The sequence below is a fragment of the Otolemur garnettii genome, unplaced genomic scaffold, assembly GCF_000181295.1.
Source record: "Otolemur garnettii isolate 467f Iridium unplaced genomic scaffold, OtoGar3 scaffold00001, whole genome shotgun sequence".
NCBI lineage: Eukaryota > Metazoa > Chordata > Mammalia > Primates > Galagidae > Otolemur > Otolemur garnettii.
The window spans coordinates 16,378,580-16,399,760 of NW_003852396.1; the positions used below are offsets into that span (position 1 = coordinate 16,378,580).

The window sequence follows — 21,181 nt, forward strand, 5'->3', positions numbered from 1 at the left end:
TTATGGTTTTCTTACGTCTAACTGCTTTCAGAATTTTCTCTTTCATCTTAACTTTGGTGAAGTTAATTATGATGTGTCTGGGGGATGTCTTGTTCGGGTTGAGTCGTGCTGGGGTTCTGAAACTATCTGCTATCTGAATTTCAGAATTGTATCAGGACTTTTTAGCGTTAAATAATCTCATATACATTTGTCTAGGCAACTGCATGGTTTTAAAAACCACCAATTTTAATGGCCACCTTACTGTCCTTTGAGCTGTTATACCATTGTTTACCATTCTCCCATGCTGGATTTTTGCTACCTCTCAATGGCTTTGGATGGTTACATTGAAGGTGGCAGATGGAAGGGTAGGCACCAAATTACATGTATGTCCCACTTCCATCCTTTATTTCCCTGCCACACACACACACACACACACACACACACACACTGTCCTATGTCTACTAGGGAAGAATCTTAAACAGTTTCAAGGATGTTTAATCCAGAGGATGAGAAGAATGAGAGAAGGAGATCAGGACCCACCTTCCTTCTCAGTGTAGATCTGTGGTGCCTTGGACAAAGTACACAAACCATGTAGACTCAGGATTGGGGGTGAGGCGCTGAGAAGGCAGCTATTTCTTGTTCTTCTCTGTTTCCTACATCTTTCCCCCAACCATCTCCTACAGTGGTACAAAAACAGTGTGGACCTTGAGCAGTGCCTTTCAAAAAAAAAGAATCCATTCTTCGTGATGTGCAGAAGAGCCACCTATGCCGTACAGCCAAGTGGTTGAAATCATAGACTCTGGAGCTGGACAGCCTGGGTTTGAACCCTGACTCTTGCCCTTATGAGCCCAGGGTTTGGGCAGGTTACTTAACCTTCCTCTGTCATGTTGCCTCATTTGTTAAATGGGGAGAATAATAAGACTTGCCCCTGAGGTCCTCCAAGGATACAGATGTATGAGAGAGTTACTGGGGAAACATCTGTGAAGAATACAGGGGAAGGAGCAGGAGTAGGAGGTCGGTGGGGCCTTCATACTGCAATTCAGGTCAGACACCTGTGAAAGGAGAGAGGGAAGGAGCGAGGATTGCGCAAGGGCGTCCTGGCCGCAGTGCAGCCCTGGGGGAATTCCTACAGGCCCAGAGAAGTCCCTGTGTAAAGGCTGCCTGTGTGGAGGCTCAGTGGGGCAGGAAGGGCCTCCTCCCTTCCCCAGCCATGCTCAGTCATTCAGGAGCCGGACAGAGTGTGGTGGCTGACGTACATCCCCCAGCTGCCCTCCCTCAGCAGCTTCCCTTAAGAAGGTGACCTCATGGGGTTCACTGAAGCACATCAGGCAGTAAGAGCAGCATGTGCCACAGAGGAAACACCAGAAAAGCTAAACTGCTACCACTATTTTCTGGCAAAAGTTATAATTCTTCACATAGTTGTCTTCTCTTGATCACTACAATCAACCCATATCTTATACCCATTTGAAAGATGAGAAAAAGGCTCCTAGAGGTCATATGATTTGCCTAAAATCTCACAGCTTGTCAGTGGTGCAGGCGGGACTGGACTCTAAGCCCATTCTGGGTAGGTCCATGTGGCCCTTATCTTCGTGTGGCACAGTAGCGGTTCAAATGCAGATGAAGGTAGCACAAAACCTTGTCTTCAAGAGGCTCATATTTTTGATGAGTTAGACATAACAATAAATAACTATGGAAGCCCTTAATCCATGCAATTTCTTCCCATTTTTTGAACACATCTTGTACTTTTTTCTCCTCTTGCCTCCATCCCCAATCTTTTTTTGTGGTGACTGCTCAGCCTGGAACTCAGCCCACCTGCTGATATCTGCCCATCCTCTAATGCCTGTTCATGTTCTCCATGACACAATTCCAACTAGTACCCCCCAAGGGGAATGATTTGCTCCTTCTCTGTGCTGCCATGTGCCACACTTGGCTCCAAAGCAATGTCACGGTGCCTTGCAGGAAAGTGAGTTAGTTTATTCACCAGCCCCCAGAATAGACTGTGAGTTCCTTGAAGGCAGCAGCCATTTCTTACCACTGGGCCCAGTGTCAGCAGTAGCATGTCATCTTTGCATGTGTCCTGCACGAATGAGTCTACAGACTGTATAGGAGTCAGCCAGTGAACGTGGTTGCTCAGACCATATGACTGCTGTGATGGAAAGAACTGCAGGAGGCAGGGTGGAGGGGGCCCAGCACAGGCTGGGTGGCAAAGTGGGTCTCTTTCCTGAACTGAAATTTGTGGTTGTATCATGCTATCTTTGTATTCCCCAGGGCCCAGCACAATGTGAGGCATATGGTAAGTATTCGGCAAGATAGGAAGGAAAGAAGAAAGGAAGGAAGGAAGGGAGAGAGAAAGGAAAGGAAAGATGGAAGGAGGGAGGAAGGAAGGGAGAGAGGGAGAAAGGAAAGAAGGGAGGAAGAAAGGGAGGCAGGGAGAGGAGGAAGGGTGGGTTTTCTATTGTAATTTGAGTCCAGATCAGAGACTTTGGATGAGACCCACTGCCTCAATCCAGATGCTGCCTAACATCAGGTATAGTGGTTCTCAAACAGGGATAATTTCCCCTCAAGAATACCTTTAGCAATGTCTGAAGATATTTTTAATGGTCACTTCCAGGAGTGCTGCTGTCTCCTAGTGGTTAGAGGACAGAGATCATGATAATATCCTAAAATAAGCAGGACAGAATTATCCAAGCCAAAATGCCAGTAGTGCCACTATTGAGAAACCTGTAAATAACCCCTGAGCCTGCACCAAGGGTTGGAAGACTGTCTCTGAGACAGTCAAAGCTTCTTTGGTTCCTAACATGGGGATGACTTGGAGTCTGCCTTCAGTCAGTGGCTTGATCCCCAGACCCTTCCAGAGATGACACTGGCAGGGTATAGGGGATCTAGCCAGCTTCCTTCTCCCTTCTCCCCTCCCACTCCCTGGTTCTTCTCCTTGAACTTCAACACCTGCTGGGGGAAAAAAAACAACACAGGAAGACCAAGAGTAGGCTCTGTAAATGGGTACTGTCTGTTCCAGGAGCTGCTCAGAGACCCTCTGTACATTGGCCTGAAACACCAGCGTGTGCGCGGGAAGGAGTACGATGACTTGCTGGACGAGTTCATGCAGGCTGTGACAGACAAGTAAGTGAGTCAGTCAGGCCCTTTTGAAAGAGGACTCTCAAGGGATTCCATGACTGAAGTCAACCCTGGTTTCAGCTGATGCACAAGAGGTAGTAGGTGTGTGCTGGAGGCTGAATGGACTCACTCTTGGGGAAGATCTTTGGGAGCAGAGAAGGAAGGGAGGGGACAGGCCTGATGGCTAAAGCCTCTGTGATCTGGAGGAGGTTAGGTGTCCCTTGTCACGTGAAGACAGCACCCTTGTCCTGAGCCATTTAGGGTTCTGGGCATGAGTAGTCATGTAAGTGGCAGAGGAAAGATGTGTGCCTTTCTGACCAAATGCCTTTGAAGGAGCTTGGCACATTTACAGGCATTTTCCACCTTGACTGAGGATGACGAAATATTAATGAGCCACTGTGGCAGACTGCACGGGCTCTGGGCCTGCAAGATTTATGAGGTGCCATCTCTTCACTGGGGTGCACAATATCAGCAGCTTCTGCCTTCCTTGCCAGTCCCATTGTGGCCACCCACTCACACTGCAGTGGGTGGCATGCAGCTGGCATGGAGTCCTGTAACAGCCTCCACCCACCCAGTTTAGTCTGAGAGGCAAGGTGCTCAAGACAGACAAAGTAGGTCCCCTTCCCACTTGAAAACCTACAGTCTTTTAAAAAAAAAAAAAAATGTAGAAAAATACATACACCCAGGCAGGAGTACAGTGGCATGATCACAGATCACTAAGTCTCAAACTCCTGATTTCAAGTGATCCTCCTGGCCTCAGCCTCCCGAGTAGCCTGTGTGAGCCACTGCACCCAGCCCAGCCTTTCTGGCTGCCCTGAGCACATGCAGCTTTGGCAGAGCTGGTCTGCCCATCCCTGGCAAAATGCTCCCTTGCCCAAGCTCAGCCACTTAACCCACAGTAGCAGGTTAGAGAGAGGGCTGCTCTGGTCTCTGCAGCCCTCAGAGTCTCATTCGTGGGGTGGGGGTTGAGATTGGGCAAACTGTATTTGACTGTAGACCCTGTACTTTCCAGGTGTGTGACCTTGGGCAGATTACTGAACCCTTCTGAGTCCCCTTATCTGGTTTCAGTATCTGGAGATAAAAGTGTTTTGCTGTTGTTGTCCTTTGTTTTGTTTTTTAAGATGAAGGAAAGATAATATTGTAGTTATTTGAGATGGGAATGATTCTGTAAAAAAGAAGAATTTAATGATGGAATGTGGGATGGGGGTAAAAGTTCTTGAGTAAGCAAGAGGGGCACCCCTGCAGGACTTAGTCTTAAGAGCACAGAAACTCATCCACAGAGAGAGGGAGGGCAGAGCCTGGACACAGAGGGGCAGATGGGGGGAGTGGGATTGTGCAGGGTCCCATTTGCTGGAAGACAAGGTCATCGATGGAGAGTGAGGATGGGGAAGGTTAAAGATGGAGGAGGGCTGGGTGCAGCCGCTCAGGAGTTTGAGTCTAGCCTGGGCAACATAGCAAGAGCAAGACCTCATTTCCAAAAAAAGCAAAGAATGGAGAGGTGCGACCTATAGTTATCTAGGAGAATGGGGGGATGGCCAGACCAGGCAACTGGTCTCTGGGCAGCTCTCTGCAACCCCTTGGGGTTACCGGTCATGAATTTAACTTAGGCCAGTTGAGTTGTTTCTATTTTCTCTAGCTGGGCTCAACTATCTGGGTGCAGGGCAGGAAGAGGTGGAGAATAGGAGGTAGTCCGGGCTTGGGATTTTTGCAAGGCAAGAGAGAAAGGGGAAGAGAAGGAGTTGAGAGTGTATCCAAAGGAATGGTTATAATTGTATCCTGAGGTCTAGGCTGGGTAAGAAGGAACTTGAGGATGTGATGGAGGGAAGTGGCAAGGGACAGTGAAAAGATGGTAGGATGAATGGATACTAAGTCTTGGTGAAGTTTAAGAATTACTGAGTGGAATACTAGGTGTAATGAGCTGGAAAGAACAGAGGTGGTAATCAGAAAGTTAGGTATTAGCTGTTGAAATTACAGAGGTGATGCCACTATTGGGATATGGCCATCAAAGAAGCTATCTCAAGAATCCTCTGCATTAACAGAAGCATTTGGATACCACGTTCAGTGCAGATAAATAATACACTGAGGGTTATAAATTGCCTAAAATACTTTAGGAGAACATTAGCCATGATTGAGTGTATGTAGAGGGATCCCTGGCAGAGGGAAGACTCACAAACTGTCTATATCAGAGACGTGGCACTACTGCAAGACTTCTGAAAGCTGTTCTTTCAAAGACAGATTGGAGTTACTTCTCTATATGCACATGGAGGAGAATCACTGGTGGAATGGCAAAGAAGACAGTTTTTAGCTCAGAACAAATCAGAGCTATCCCACAAGGTAATGGGCTTTCTGTGGGAATGAATTCCATATCACAGAAGGACATCCAAAATAGGTTACATGGCTTATTGGTGTTCACGTCGTAGGAGGGAATTCAAGTAAAGATGCTCTGTAATGGCCTTCCCACCCAGTATTCCATTCTGACCTCTTGAAACCCTGTGTCAAGATGGGCATTATTATTCCCATTTTATGAAAGAAAAAACTGATGTCCAGGCAGGCTAAGATATCTGTCTCAGGTCACAAATTTCACTGGAGGACTGCAAGCTGAACCCAAGTCTACAGACTCTAAGTCTACTGACTCTGAGTACAGACTGCTTTCTGAATGCTGAGTCACCAGTGGATGAAAAGACAAGGAATAAAATTGGCCTTGAGAGCCCATTATTTTTCTTCCTGTTTCCAGGGCTCACTGCTTATCTAATGAGTCAGTAGTCATTCCATGATTCCCCAGAGAGAAGTCTTGCTATTTGCATGGAAAGGTTAAGTAAACTAGAATGTAGGAGGCTCTTCAAATTATCATCAAAATCAGTTCACAGTTTCACAGACACACACACATTCACACACATCCTGCAGTCCAGGGGAGAACACTTGGGGAGGGGTGTGCGTCAGCCATCAGGAATTTATCCTTAAACAGAAAAATGATGGATTGATGGTTGGTTGTTTTGACTTTCTAATAAGCTAAAGCAGATGTTTCTGTGGATACTGTAGGTGGGGAATGAGCTGGTCTCCCCAGGCACTCCTGGGAATACAGTAGCCCCAAGATGGAATGCCCAGCCTGAAGGTGAGTCAGGAGCTCCAAAGTTAAACATAATGTATTTTAAGAAAGAACCTTGGGAAATGTTGACTCCTGCCTTCAACATCCTCATCTCAGTACAAACATCCTGCTAATAAAAAGCTCTGCCTTCTCACCCCTACTCACTAATCAAGATTTTTTGGCTCACTATGGCTCAGTTCCTGTCCTGGAGGTTGGCCACTAAGGAGGACTCACCAGGACACAGGAACCTCCATTTAAGTCTGTGGATCACAGCAAGAGACAGCAGGGAGTTTCCTCCTCAAAGCTGAGACAAAAACCTGATGTTCCCAATGGCAAGGGCTGGTCATTTCTTTCTTCCTGCTCTCTCCCTGCCATTCAGTGGGACACTGATTGCACCTGAACACCATATCCTGGTGTGACAAACTGTCCCTGATGTCCCCATTTACATTTTCCATTCCTGGTACTTACAGTGGAATGGATGGGAATCATATGTTTTAAGTTTGCACCTGGATCCCTAGCTCTGTCTCATAATGGGGCCTGGGCTGGTCAGAAATTTGACGTCAGCAGCAGTCTCAGCCTTTAGGCAGGCCAGGAAAGGAAGCCACCCGCTTATTCACTAGCTCCCCAAATGCTAATATGGTGATTCTTAAGCTGGTAAGGTAAGAGGGCTAAGAAAGAAGAAAAATACCTGGTTTCTTGTACCCTCAATGAATCTCCAACAATTAAAAATAAAAGAAAGAAGGAACATAAATAAAGAAATCTTACTTTTTAAAAAAGGCATCTACCTTTTAGCTCTAAGGAAATTTCTTATTTTTTGAGTTTAAGTCTTTCTATCTTTTCATCTCTTCTATCCCCCTTGTCCTCTCTCTCTCTCTCTCCCCCTCCCTCTCTCTCCCTCTCTCTCTCTCACACACATACATACACACCTGAAGTTCACACTATACAGGAAGTTACAATTTCACTATTAGTGCTCTTCATAGAAAGTTCTAGTTTTCAGAGAAACTCAGACAGCCCTGGGCCTCTGATTTCTGGAGCCAGGCCCACACCCTAATGCTACCGTCCAAATTTCATGTGAGTCCCTTCCCTTTCAGAGCCAACCCCATGTGCTCCAGCAAGCCTTCTGTGCGTCACTTCAGCCTAAGTGGAGCTCCGTCATTTCATCTGCCTTCTGCTCCTCATTCCACTTACTTCTGCCCTTATATTGGTGGTGGTGGTGGTGGTGGGGTGCCGGTAAAGGTTTCTGTTCAAATATATATACTAACAAGATAACTATGTCTACTGTGTCCTAATCAGATTGACAGGGGGCAAAGGAACTGGTACTTGTCAGGCCTTTGTACAGAGCAAAGCAGCAAAGTTAAAACTAGAAACCAGGAGGTGAGAGTCCAAGACTGTTCACTGCCCCTTGGTCTGCAGTGTAGAGGCCTACATGCCCCTGTTTCTATTGCTGTGCAACAAACGACCCCAAATTTTAGTGACTTATCATTTTCTTTGTTTTTGATTCTTGGAAGCTGAACTGACTCGAATGAGTGGTTCTTCTGATGGTCTGGCCAGTGTTCACAAAAGTAGCTGCTTTCAGCTAGCAGATTACTGGGAATAGCTTCTGCTAAGTGAGTCTTCTGTGGGTTTTCCCAGTGGTCATGCATTTGCCTGCTTTTAACCTGCCTGGGATCCTCTCTTTTCACAGTATTTTGGGGTCTCTCCCTCTTCACATGGCCTCTCCATGCGGTCTCTTCCTTTAACAAGATAGCTGAATGTTTGTCATGGCAGTCCAGGGCTCCTAACGACACAAAAATGGAAGCTGTCAGGCCTACTTAAGGGTGAGACCTGGAATTGGCACAATATAGCCACATTATACCGGTTAAAGCAATCACAGGTCCATACTGAATCCCAAGAGAGAAGGTAACACAAGGATGTAAATACTGGGAGTCAAGGCACATTGGGGGCCACCAGTGTAATAGAGCCTGGGGGAGACAAGGAATGAGGCAGTCAGTATGATAGGAGTATGTGCTCTGGAAATGCAAGAAGGGCTGTGAAAAAGAATTATAGTTACACATACATGCATGTAAGTAGGAAAATGTGACATGAAAAATCAATGGGCATTCTTACCTAGTACCTGCTATGTACCAAACACTGAGCCAGGGAGTCCACAGAGAATAAACATCCTGCTCTCAAAGAGTTTTATAGTCAAGAGTTTCATATAGAGAGTTATATAGTCTTATATATCTACTACATAAGTAGATATTACTTTTCTTATATTACATTTCTTATATATCTACTGGAATTTAGATAAGATGATTTTCTAAGCCTCGTTAGCCTCTGAGTTTCTATGTAAGTCTTAGTAGAGTTTTAGGGTGGAAATGTAAAGTTGGGAGTTGCTGACCCATGGACAGTATTAATACCAAGGGAATGGTTGAGTTTACCTAGGGAGAGCACAAGGAAAGAGAGGAGAAAATGACTTACCACCATTTTTTGAATTGTGCTTTGTGGATAACTGCAAGTCAAAGTGCTCAGTAAAATTTAGGATTAGACTAGGGTATTGTTGGTAAGAATGGCAGGGAGCATAAAAGGTTTCATTCATTGCTTAGGACTCTCAGTCCTTTCCAGGTTTAATAGGGAGGAATGCTGTGATTGATTAGCAATGTCTGCCCTGGTCAGGGAATGAGGAATGGCAGCCCATGTGCTGTGCTTTATTATCTTGGATCTATGTGGTACCTATGGCCCAAGCATCTGTGACTCTGTGAGCACCCACACTGGCTTTTACCCCTATAGCTCTACTGAGGGGCAAGTCAGAGGCTAAAGGAGTCTCTGTGTTCAGGATATTTCAAGAACTAAACAAAACTGTCTATTTCTGTCTACATGAAACGGCAGCTGCTGCTTCTGAGTTACAAAAACATGCAGGAATATGCTCCCTTGGGTACACCCTACACCCTCCTCTATCCTCAGTCCACTCTGAAACAAAGCTGTGGATCAAATAAAAGTAGGCATGCTAATATTGACTTATGGTTCTCAAATCTGGCTTTGCTTCTGAATCACCAGGGGAGCTTATCAAGAATATAGGCAGCTGTAGCAGGCCTGGCTTCAGACCTGGCATCTGTATTTTTGAAGCATTCCTAAGGATTCTGATAGAGCTGCACAAAGATTGAAGGGAGAAACTCTGATGAACCACTTCCCCAGATGAAGCATCTTTTTATCATACCCAACTCCCCACATGTTCAGAGTCATATTAGAGCCTGAAGTGAGGGTATAAGATACTTTCCACAAGTTTTAGTAGCAGGGGCCTACATAGGGTAAGACCCTGCATGTATTCTGGGCTCATTCTGCCATGAAGGTCCTTCTTGACAATATTCCTGCTGCTCTGACTGCTTCCTTCTAGTCTGGAAATGTCCTATGCAGGCTGTGCCTGCTGATTCTGCTGGAATCCCTTTTGCCCTGAGGAATCTAAGCTGTTTCAATGCTTGGAATGATTGCATTTCCACATGTGGAGAAAACAAATTTCTGGGCACCGTGGCCCTAAAGAAACACAGTAGGCAAAAATCAGGCCTGCCTTTCCCTACCAGCAGGCAAGTGCAGAGGCCTGACTCCCTACCTCGGCCTTAACTTCACGATAGCTAATGAGCTTGGAAGAGGGAGACACATTAGTTAGTCAAAGACAGTAGTGACTGCCTTGTTTAATGAATTTCTTCTAAAAAGCTTCCTATGGAGTATGGAAAGTCATATCACCTCTCCCCGCCCCCCGTAGCAAATATATCTATTTTATTAAATTTGACTTTCAAGCTGGAAAGGGTAAATTTGTCTTACAAAGGGACACTTTTTGCTGGCAAATAATCAGGGACAGTAAGTACTGAGACTGAACTCTGGGAACTGAGATTTATTTTTATCACTGACCTGAGAAAACCTATCATAGAAGCTCCCAGAAAGCAAGAAACAGCACAAACAAATAATGTATCTGATGGTGCATTTCCAGGGCTTCCGAATAATGACTACACACCCAGCACTCTACTAGGTACTGTAATGAGACACAAAAGGAATAAAAGACACAGATTGTGCCCTCAAGAACCATACAGTCCTTCAGAGCAGATAACATTTTTGAAAAGGAAACTATTACAGAAGAATTATGTACTCAATTGTTTGATGTTGACCTTCATTCATTGGAAAATCAAAGAAAGAAGTAGCCAAGGACAATTGGGAAGAGATGGAAATTGTAGAAATTTGGGGAATTGAAGGAAGCAGCCAGAAAAAGAATGACGTTTCATATAGAAGCCTTGTCATGAGAAAAGCAAGAACACAGGAAAGGCAAACAATATGCAAAAGACTCTGGAAAAATGGCCTGGAAGGGAATGTTTATGGGTTCAAAATAAGGTTAAGTAAGAATGGAACAGGCTACATGTATTATTCAGGTTTCTCCAGAAAAACAGACCAAAAGGATAAAAGGATGGATGAATAAAAAGATAGATGACAGGGGATTTATTATGGAAATTGACTGATGTGATTATGGAGGCCAAGAAGTCCCACAATATACCATCTTCAAGATGGAGAACCGGGGAAGCTGGAGGCATAACTCAGCCCAAATTTGAAGGCCTGAGAAACTAGAAGTCCACTGGCACAAGTCCTGGATAAAAAACCCAGAGAGCCTGGATTTCTCACATGCAGAGCAGGAAAAGATGTGTGTTCCAACTCCAGAAGGAAAAGGAATTCACCTTCCCTCTGCCTTTTTGTTCTATCCAGGCCCTCAACCAATTGATGGTGCCTGTCTATATTGGGTGAGGGCAGCTCATGCTTATTCAATCCACTAATTCAAATGCCAGTCTCTTCTAAAAATGCCCTCATAGATATTCTCAGAAATCATGTATTACCCACTATCTGAGTATCCCTTAACCCAGGCAAGATTATACCTAATATTAACTACCACAGTATGATAGGCCTCAAAACCCAGGCAGAAGATCATAGTTATCAGAGCCCAAAAGTGGAAAGGACTTTACTCATCTAACCCAGTGGTTTTTCATCCAAATTTCCCTGATTCCCAGGGCTCTACCAAACCTCATCAAGGGTGCTAGAAATGAAATATTTTCCACCAACTGTAAAAGATTGTTTTTCATTGTTTTCTATATCAGGTGTCTGCTCAATATTTCATTATTTAAAGAATTCTTCTGCTAAAAATTTTAGGCAACTACCAATCCACAAAATACCTTATATCAGATTGGATGCAGTAAGCATTTAGGGAGCCATGGTAAATTCTTAAGTGGCAAAAGTATTGCATTAAGATTGACAGAATATGGAAAGATATTAGAGGAAGAACCCATAACAATGCCCTAATTCAAATTCTGCCTTCCCTAGGAAATCTAATAACAGTCAAGCTGATAGTCAAATAAAAGACTCAATACCAGTCACAATAGGTACAAAGTAAATAAAATACTTAGCAATATACTTAACCAAGAGGGCGAAAGATCTCTGCAAGGACAACTATGAAACACTGATGAAAGAAATTGAAGACAGCACAAACAAATGGAAAAACATCTCATGCTCATGGATTAGTAAAATAAACATTGTTAAAATGTCCATACTGCCCAAAGTGATTTACAGATGCAATGCAAGCTCCAACAAAATATCAGTGTCATATTTCACAGATCTAGAAAAAAATAATACTATACTTCATTTGGAATCAACAAGGAGCTGGAATAGCCAAATCAATCTTAAGCAAAAGGAAAAATCTGGAGGCATCATATTACCAGACCTCAAATTATACTACAAAGCTGTAGTAACCAAAGCAGCATGGCATAGATCAATGGAACAGAACAGGGAACCCAGATCTAAAACCACCTACATACAACCAACTGATCTTCAACAAAGCAGACGACAACATACACTGAGGAAAGAAAGCTCTATTCAATAAATGGCGCTATTAAAACCTCCATATGTACAGAAAATGAAATAGGAATGTCTCTTGCCATATACAAAATTAATTCAAGATAGATAAAAGACTTAAATGTAAGGCATGAAACCATGAAAATTCTGGAAGAAAATGTAGGAAAGACTCTTTTAGACATCTACCTAGGCAAAGAATTTATGACTAAGACCCCAAAGGTAATTACAGTAACAACAAAAATAAATAAATGATTAATAAATATTAATATTTAAATAAATAAATAAATGATTTTGATTAAATTTAAAAGCTTATGCCCAGCAAAGAAAATAATCCACAGAGTAAATAGACAACCTATTGAATGGGAGAAAATATTCACAAACTATATATCCAATAAAGGGCTAATATCCAGAATCCACAAAGAATTGAAATAAATCAACAAGTAAAACCAAACAACCCCATTAAAAAGGGGGTAAAGACAGTATAAACAGGAGCTTTTCAAAAGAAGGTAGACAAATGGCCAAGAAACATATGAAAAAATGCTCAATACCACTAATCATGAGGGAAATGCAAATTAAAACCACAATGAAATATACCTTACCCTGTCTGAATGGACATTATTAAAAAGTCAAAAAACAATAGATGCTGCATGGATGCAGAAGGACAGGAATGCTTGTTGGTGGGAATGCAAATTAGTACAAACTCTATAGAATGCATTATGGAGGCTCCTCAAAGAAATAAATATAGATTTACCGTGTGACCCACCAACCCCATTATTGGCTATCTCTACCCAAAGGAAAAGAAGGCATTTTACCAAAAAGACACCTGCATTTGAACGTTTATTGCAGCACAATTCACAATCACAAAGAAGTGGAATCAACCTAAGTGCCATTCAAGAATGGATTAACAAAATATGTGTGTGACACACACACCATGGTGTACATACCACGGAGTACTACTCAACCATAAAGAAGAATGAAATAATGTCTTTTGTAGCAGTTTAGATGGAACTCGAGACCCTTATCCTAAGTGAATGGATATTCTCAGAAATGGAAAAACAAACACCACATTCCCTATTCTCAGGAATGGGAAAATAAACACCACATGTACTTTCTAATAATTTGTAACTAATTGATGGGTACACACAGGCACAGAGAGATGTAAAGGTCATTGAAAATCAAGAAAGGGGGAGGGGAAAGGAGAGAAGGGGCAAAAACCTACCTATTAGGTACAGTGAACGCTATTCTAGTGATGGGCACACTAAGAAGCATTATAAAAACTATCCGTGTATCAAAAACATGTGTACCTCCTTAATATTTTGAAACTTTAAAAAGTAAATGAGTATATTGAAGTGGGGGCTGAGGGGAGGATGCAAAGGATAAAGGAGAAGAGGAAGGGGGACTTGTAAGCTCTCACCCAATGTACACAGTGTAAGGGCATCCAGCACACCCCCTGCCTGGGTGAAGGGCTCAACTACACTTGAACTTTACCCTAGAAATGCAAACAATACAACCTAATCATTTATACCCTCATATTAATCTGAAATTTTTTAAAAAGTCTAAGAGAAAGTCTACGTGAAAAATAAGAGATCAAAACAAATGTAGCATAAGATTTCTGAAGGCAGTTTTTGTCAGAAAAAAAATGAATATAGCACAGGCTTAATGTTTTACTGGAAATGACAATTTATTATGTTTGAAGAGGTATGAAGAAAGTCTCAAGTTCTTTGGTTTATTTTATGGTTTTGATTGTGATTATATATTCAAATACTGATAACCATTAACTTTCTCAAACTTAATGTCTGAAAGCTTCATAAAATCAAACTAAATATTTACTTTATTAAGCAATTTCTGAAACTTTAATAGGGCTTTCCTGGGCCAATGGTATATATATTGTGAAAGTAAAGCCTCATGGAGCTCTTTCAGACCTTTAAAAAAATAAATATAATGAAATTTTGGGGTTGTTGGGTTTTTTTTTCATCTTTCATAGTCAGAGAAGAGATTGGGCAGAGACATGCCTGAAGTGGTGTAGAAAGGTTCAGGTATTGGCACGTTCTGAAGTGGATGGCTTTGCAGATCATTCCTATCTTATCCAGTGATTCTGTAACATCTCCACCAGAGACCTGTGGTTCCTCGGGAGCATGGCTTTACTTGTGGGGAGACCACAGTAAATGATGAGGATGAGAGCTGGTCAGTTAGTGAGTCAAAAGCCTTCACCAGGCCAGCTACCAGTTAGCATGGACTGAAGGCTGTGAACTTTGACCGTCCCTGAGGAAGCAGGGAGGAGGGAACACTGGTTCTCACTCTGGCTAGTCTGGCCTATGAAGAGGCAGGGCAGTTTTCTGGTCTCAGCCTGACATGTTTAATTGTTGACAGTCCAGCTCCTACATGTCCCCAGCAGACGGGGACTCAGATTTTGCCTGGTGACATTCCCATGCCTGCAAGGAATCTGTCCTGGGTCACAGGCTGGGTCACAGCCGGAGAGACTGTATCGAAATGCAAACTAGGACCCAACCCTCTAGGACCTATTTACTTTCATTGTGGCCAAGCAGACTGAATAATTGAGGGGGTTGCAGTTCACTAGTTATGGTCCAGCCTCAGAACAGAAGCCAAAATGTGCTGGAAGAAGTTCAATGGCTGGGGAGATGGATTCAATGCCGCCAGCAGACTGTTTTCTTTTTATTTTCTCTTAGCAGCCTGATTTTATCACCTGCTATCAAGAAAAGGAACAAAAGTATGCCCAGACCTGAAACTTGCAGATTATGGCAGAAGAGACAAAGGGAAAGAAGGGTCTTACTTGGTGGGGGTGGTTCTAACTCCCCTCAATGTTTAAACAGTAATAACAGCAATAGTAACTCTTATTTACTTAATTGCTTACTGCGTGCAGACACGGATACAAGCACTTCATACAACAAGACTCATCTAATTCAGACAACAACCTTATGAGGTACCATTATTAGCTTCATTTTAAGAGATATAAAAACTGAAAGTCATAAAGTGTGAGTACCTGACCTATGAAAAGGGACTTTATTAAGACCCCAGCCACTCACTGTAGTTGTTAAAGGCACAAATTCTAGAGCTAGACTACCTGAGTTTGAGCTTCTTATTAATAAGCTACTTAAAAACATTTAGGAAAAAATTACTTAATCTGTCTGTGCCTCAGTTTCCCCATCTCTAAAGTGCATTTTTAAGCACTCTGGGAGGCCAAGACAGGTGGATTGCCTGAGCTCATGGGTTCAAGACCAGCCTGTGCCAGAGTGAGACTCCATCTCTAAAAACAGGCGGGTGTTGTGGCCGGTGCCTGTAGTCCCAGCTACTTGGGAGGCTGAGGCAAGAGAACCGCTTGAGTCCAAGAGTTTGAGTTTGCTGTGATGCCATGGCTCTCCCCCAAGGGCAACAAAGTGAGACTCTGTCTCAAAAAAAAAAAAAAAAACCCTACATTTTTTAAGACTTGTAGAATGCTTGTGATGGATAAATGAGACTATCTATATAAAACGCCTAACATTTACATGAATAATAGTAAACAAATTATATTTGCGCTTTCCTGTAACTATTGCTAATTTAGGCAATTTCCAATGTCCTACTTTCTTGTAGGAAGTACTTTGGTGGTGCCCACATTCATTCATTCATGCTTGAGTTAATCAGGGTGTTCCTATAGTTTGTGTGCAATTTAAAATTGTTGAACTTTATGGACACCTTGTATTTTCATTAGTGTATCCATTGCCACCTTCCACAGTCCACCCATCTATCCTCTTCATCCCAATAGTACTTCCTCTCTCTTCCCCACTGCTAACTTGAGAAGGAAAAACCAAAACATCCTGGGTGTGATCCATCTCCATTTGAGATCCCTGGAATGTGCCATGAGTAAATGCTTAGTCGTCACACACACACCCTAGCTATTTAGTTTAACTCCCTCTCCGCATGTAGAGGTGTTGTGTACACAGTAGGGTGTGTTTCTGTGTGTTCCTGGGGTGAAGTCTTCTTATAATTCCTACAGTTGTTTCAAGCTGAGTGTTATTTGGGCTCTATAGGCCCACCATTCTGAGAGAATTGCCCCCCTGTAAAACTAAACATCTTTTGATGAGACCCATTTCTCGGCATAGAAATGAGAAACAGAAGCTTCCCAAACAGAAAATCCCTGAATTGCCCTGAGACTATCCACTTAATACTGATCTATTAGAAGCTTCCACATTGACCTCAGAGCCAGAAGGAAGCCTTTGATGACTCTGACTCCCACCTCTCTTTCCCTGGCTCCCACAGCTCCAGTCATCTTGGCCTTCCTCATTTGTTGCTGCTGTAGAATCTTCACGCTTGCTATTTCCTCAGCCTTGAATGTCCTTCCATTTCATGGCTCTTTCCTTATCATTCAGGCCTGGAGATGGATCCACACCCCAGCAGGGTCAAGTGCTAAGGTCCGTACAAGACAAGACATTGGAACCAGAGTCCTGCCAAAAGCTGAGAACCACAAACAGCTGCACCCTCCATGAAGAAGAGGTTAGGGAAATCGCCCACACTGAATAAGTGGGATAGCCAAACTGTGAACCCAGGAGGTCTAGAACCCATCCTCTAAATCAGACATTCTCTATTTCTACTTTCTTACATAAAATAAAGTTCAATATACTCCAAACACTTTGATGCAATAGACAAAGAGGATAAATGGGAAAGTCTTAATTAAGAAAGCGATTCTACTTAGATTACTCGTGTCTTCTAACTTATTCAAGGGCAGGGTTAATGCCTCACCCATCCTCACCATAAGAGGGGCGATGAAGGGACCAGCCATCAGCTTTCAGTTCCCAAGTTCTTTAGCTTCTAGCAGGGAAGGAAACATCCTCTTAACTCACTGCTGTCTAGGTTAGCTGGCTGGCACTCTCTAGTTCTGCCTTCTTAACCACTATCTGCCAGTTGCTCCAGTGTCCCACCATCAACCAGAGCCAGGCGCCCCCTGCAGGTGTCTCAACAAACCTCAGTCCTCAACCAGCTCAGCCCACTCCAGGGATAAAGCTGAGATTCCCTGGCTCTAAGCTTCTCCTGTTGATTTTAAAGCAATACAAGCAAAGGAAAACCCTCAAGCATATGGCATCCAGACTACAAAGAAAGTTTTAATGCTTTTTTAATTTTAAAATATTGTGAAAAGCAGTGCTGTTAAGTCTAAGTTGTCACCACACTGTTTCAAGGTCGGGTTCCAATTCTGAGTCCCTCTCGGCAGAGACAGTCACTACTCAGCGTTTTACACGCTTTGAAGTTTAGGAATGTCTTCTGTGGTACAATCTGTATCTTACCGTTCTCATTTCTCTCCCTGACCCACCCCAAGACTTTGATCCTGAAGTCTTAGAATGCCTGAGCAAGGAGCAACCCACTCATTTGATCCAACTTTCTCACTTTATGGATAGGAAAAGTGAGATCTAAAGAGAAAATTATTTCCCCAAGGTGAGATGATGAGAAAAGCAGTAGGAGCTTAAAGTAAACCTGTTCAGTTGTTTGCTGTCAGTCATGTAATTGGTGAACCTTTTTCCAAATTTTCGTTCAGCCTGTATTTATAATGTTCCTTCTCTGTGCTCCAAAATGTGGCCAATACAAAAAAGAGAGAGAAAGAGAGAGACCTGTCCTGAAGAATTCAGTTTTCCCCAGGTTTGTAAATAAGGACACATAAAGTAAGCCGAAAATAATTCAAGATGGCATTCAGTTATTTGTTTTCTATTTATTCAGGTATTCATCCATCCTTTTATTCATTCATTGGACTAGCATTTCTAGAGCATAGCAAGAAGTCAGAAATAGGCTTTCCTGTCAGGAGTTTACAATTTACCGGGGGTTAGAGGGCATATGCTGAAATAATTACTGCTGGGTTTATGTAGATTTAACATGTACCTAACTGATGGCCCTGCCTATAGACCTGGGACATTTAATTGAATTTTAAAAGTCATGATGTGTTCCCAGGAAGGACCTAGCAACTGACTTTTGTAGAACACTTATGTTGTGCTGGGTGCTGTACATTGAATATCACCGCAATCCTTAAAGATTAAGAAACTGAGGTTTGGGCAGCACCTGTAGCTCAGTGGGTAGGGTGCTGGCTACATACACCAACAGTGGTGGGTTCCAGCCTGGCCCAGGCCAGGTAAACAATAACAACTGCAACAAAAAATAATCAGGCGTTGTGGCAGACACCTGAAATCCCGGCTACGTGGGAGGCTGAAGCAAGAGAATCGCTTAAGCCCAAGAGTCTGAAGTTGCTGTGAGCTATGATGCTATGACATACTACTGAGGGCAACAGTTTGAGACTTCGTCTCAAAAAGAAAAGAAAAAAAGAAACTGAGGTTCAGAAAGTTTAAGTAAATCACCCACCTAGACTCTCAAATCCACAAGACTTCAGTACCTGAAGTCTTTGACTATAGACACTCTGCTGGCCGGCTTCCCCAGCCTGGCCTATGGCCCTCCTCCATGCTAATTTGAGCGCCTGCACTGCTCCAGTCTGTTGCTTAACTTGGTCTGGTCTTTCTCCTCTCTTCCCCTCTCTAATTTGGTTCAACTTGGACCCTAAAAGCCTATAGACACAGACTGGGTTTTCCTACTTTACCATCTTTCACCTCCAGACTTCAGGCTGCATAGTACAAATACTACAGCTAGACACCTGGATAGAGAGATCACCTGGCCACACTAATCACCTGGGCCACAGAAAACATCCATGGCCTCATGATAACTCAGTTCACACAATCTATGTGCAGATATGAGCTGACATAAATACTGAAGCCCCCAAGCCCACCAGTAGGTTAGTGGCTGAGGAAAGCACATGGGTTATATGACCAGGAGGTTGTGGAGTCAATTATTATGTCATGTAGGATAAACTCAGTGCTGGCCACTGACCTTTGAGAGGGCAAGAGGTCAGCAGATCAGCCACTATCCTCCTCCCAGCGCTGGGATGTCTGGCGCCATTTGTGTGCTTGCCCCAGGAACTCAGACAAACAGGGAAATTCAGGAGGAAAGCCAGACAGCTCCTGAGTGCTTTCTATAAGGGGTGAACTTGCTGCCAGGAGGTGACTGAGGAATGGTCACATTATCCTGGGATTTTTGCTTAGAAGTTGCTGCTTCCTGTGGCTGACTTGTTAGTTGATGAGAGTTTCCCCCCCTTAGGCTAGAACACCAGTTGCAGGAGTCTGGCTGGCTGAGGAGTCTGTCTGGCTGCCAGATCTGGACACACCATGGAATCTCCCAGCCTGGGAGCTGGGAAGGGAAGGGCCTCATTGGCTCACCCCACACCCAGGGCTGGGATCCCTTTCATGATTTCTGTGCCAAGTGGAGCTCTGGTGACCAGGGACTCACTTCCAGCGACCAGCAGCCTCTTTCCGACCAGTGTTTGAAATCTACCTTATATGGCACTGAAATCTGTGTCCCTCTGACTTCCCCCCATTGGCTCTGCTTTTCCCCTCAAGGCCACACAAAATACATCTGTTTAATTCCTTGTTCACCGTTCCTATGTTTGAAGATAACTACATGCCTTGTGCCCCCGCTCTTCTCCACAGCAGGCTCGGTGGGTGTTGCCACTTTCTCCAATCCTGTCATTCAGTTCTTCACCCACTGAACATCTTCCCTGCTGTCTTTGTGAATCCCTGCCCCACTCCTGCCCTTCCTTTCCCACTCCCACACCCCTCACACGTGTCTTTGGAAGCATGACAGCCTCTCTTCTGCCCCATCTTCTTCCCATTCTAACTGGGCTTTAGCCCCCACCTCCTCCCGGCCCCTCAGGGTCTCCCTTACCCTCTACTCTCTCATCTCTCCTCCATCTGTTATGGGGTGAGGACCACTGACTCAAATTAGAATTGCAAAAAGGAGTCCTTTATTAACGGCAGGGCTTTCTCAGCAAAGTCTAAAGCAGACTAAGTGAGAGAGCATTGAGGGGTCTGAAGTTGGCAAAGGGCCAAACAGGTGGGCTGGAAGTTAGCAATTAGAAGCAAAAAGAAAGTTGGCAAAAGAAGCAAAAAGGGAGCACGGGGTCATGATGACCCATCTTACAGAAGCGAACCTTGAAATTTACTGGTTTAGCCAATAGGTAACATAAAGGGCAGTTAGATGACAATAAGGTAACATCATGCAGATCCAGCAACTAATGGACAAGTAAAACAATTTGTCACAGCACTTAGCTCCTTAACTCTCATCATGACTGTACTTGGCCCATTTGTTCTTATCTTGTCCTGTTCTGCCCAATCCAGACCAATCTAAGAGTAATGGCGCCTGTCATCATTTCAGAGTTATGGTATCCTCATCTTTTTGTCCTTTCATCTTTTATCCTACACAGCCCCCTGGTACACATCAGTAGCAGGCAGTATCCATCTTATGGAGGTGATGAGGCTGCTGGAACCCATATCACATCCTGGCTCCTTTATCCCATGTGTACCTCTCCCCTTAAAAACAAATCCATCTTTCAGACTCATGTCCCCAAATGGCTGTCATCCTACCTACTTCATAGCCAAGCTTGTTGAAATTTATAATCACCAATATTTCCTTCCTTCCCTTTACACCTCAACTCATGCCACATGGTTCCTTCCCTGCCACTCTGCTGAACGTGGTCCATGAAGGTCACCAGTGGTCCTCTAAATGCTCTCTCCCATAGACCCCAGGGTCCCTGTCCCACCTGAATGCTCAGCAGCCTTTGACACATCTGACCATGGCCCTTGCGTGGCTCCTGAGGCAGCTGCTCTGCGGGCCACCTTCCAGCTCAGTGGGTCTCCTGCTCACTTTCCTTGGCTGGACTCTCTTCCACAGCCAATCTCTGCCCCATGGCTGCAGGTGTACCCCAGGACTCTGCCCTTGGCCCTGCTCTCTGCTCACTGCGCATATGGTGCCCAAGGCCCTCCTCCAATCCCCCAGCTTCAGCTACTCACAGCACTCTGAGCTCCACCTTCCTTTCCCCTGAACCTCTTGGATAACTTACTGAACACAGCCATGTGAATGTCCCATGTCACTTCACCCTCAACATGTGACATGTCTGCCTTGCCTCCTAAGTTTGCACATCTTTCCCTATCGTTAGTTCGATGAGTAAAGGACCCCCCCATCCACCCAGCCAGCCTCCTCCTTCCCCTCTACATCTGGCCTGTGACTAAATCCTATCCTTAACACTCATTGCTTCCGTGGACTCAATGCCTACAGTGTGCCAGA

General features: G+C 44.0%; 1 protein-coding gene across 4 annotated transcripts in view; it reads left to right on the forward strand.

The window, feature by feature from the left end:
* Positions 1–21,181, forward strand: part of ME3 (malic enzyme 3) — a 202,890-nt gene that overhangs the window by 152,556 nt on the left and 29,153 nt on the right. For all 4 annotated transcript variants that reach the window (XR_002771979.1, XM_003780841.1, XM_023510158.1 and 1 more), the window contains exon 7: positions 2,996–3,099. Coding sequence is in view for 3 of the 4 variants with exons in the window: in XM_003780841.1 (XP_003780889.1) it covers positions 2,996–3,099 (104 nt within the window). In the remaining variant the exon portion in view is untranslated. The remainder of the gene's footprint in view (positions 1–2,995; positions 3,100–21,181) is intronic.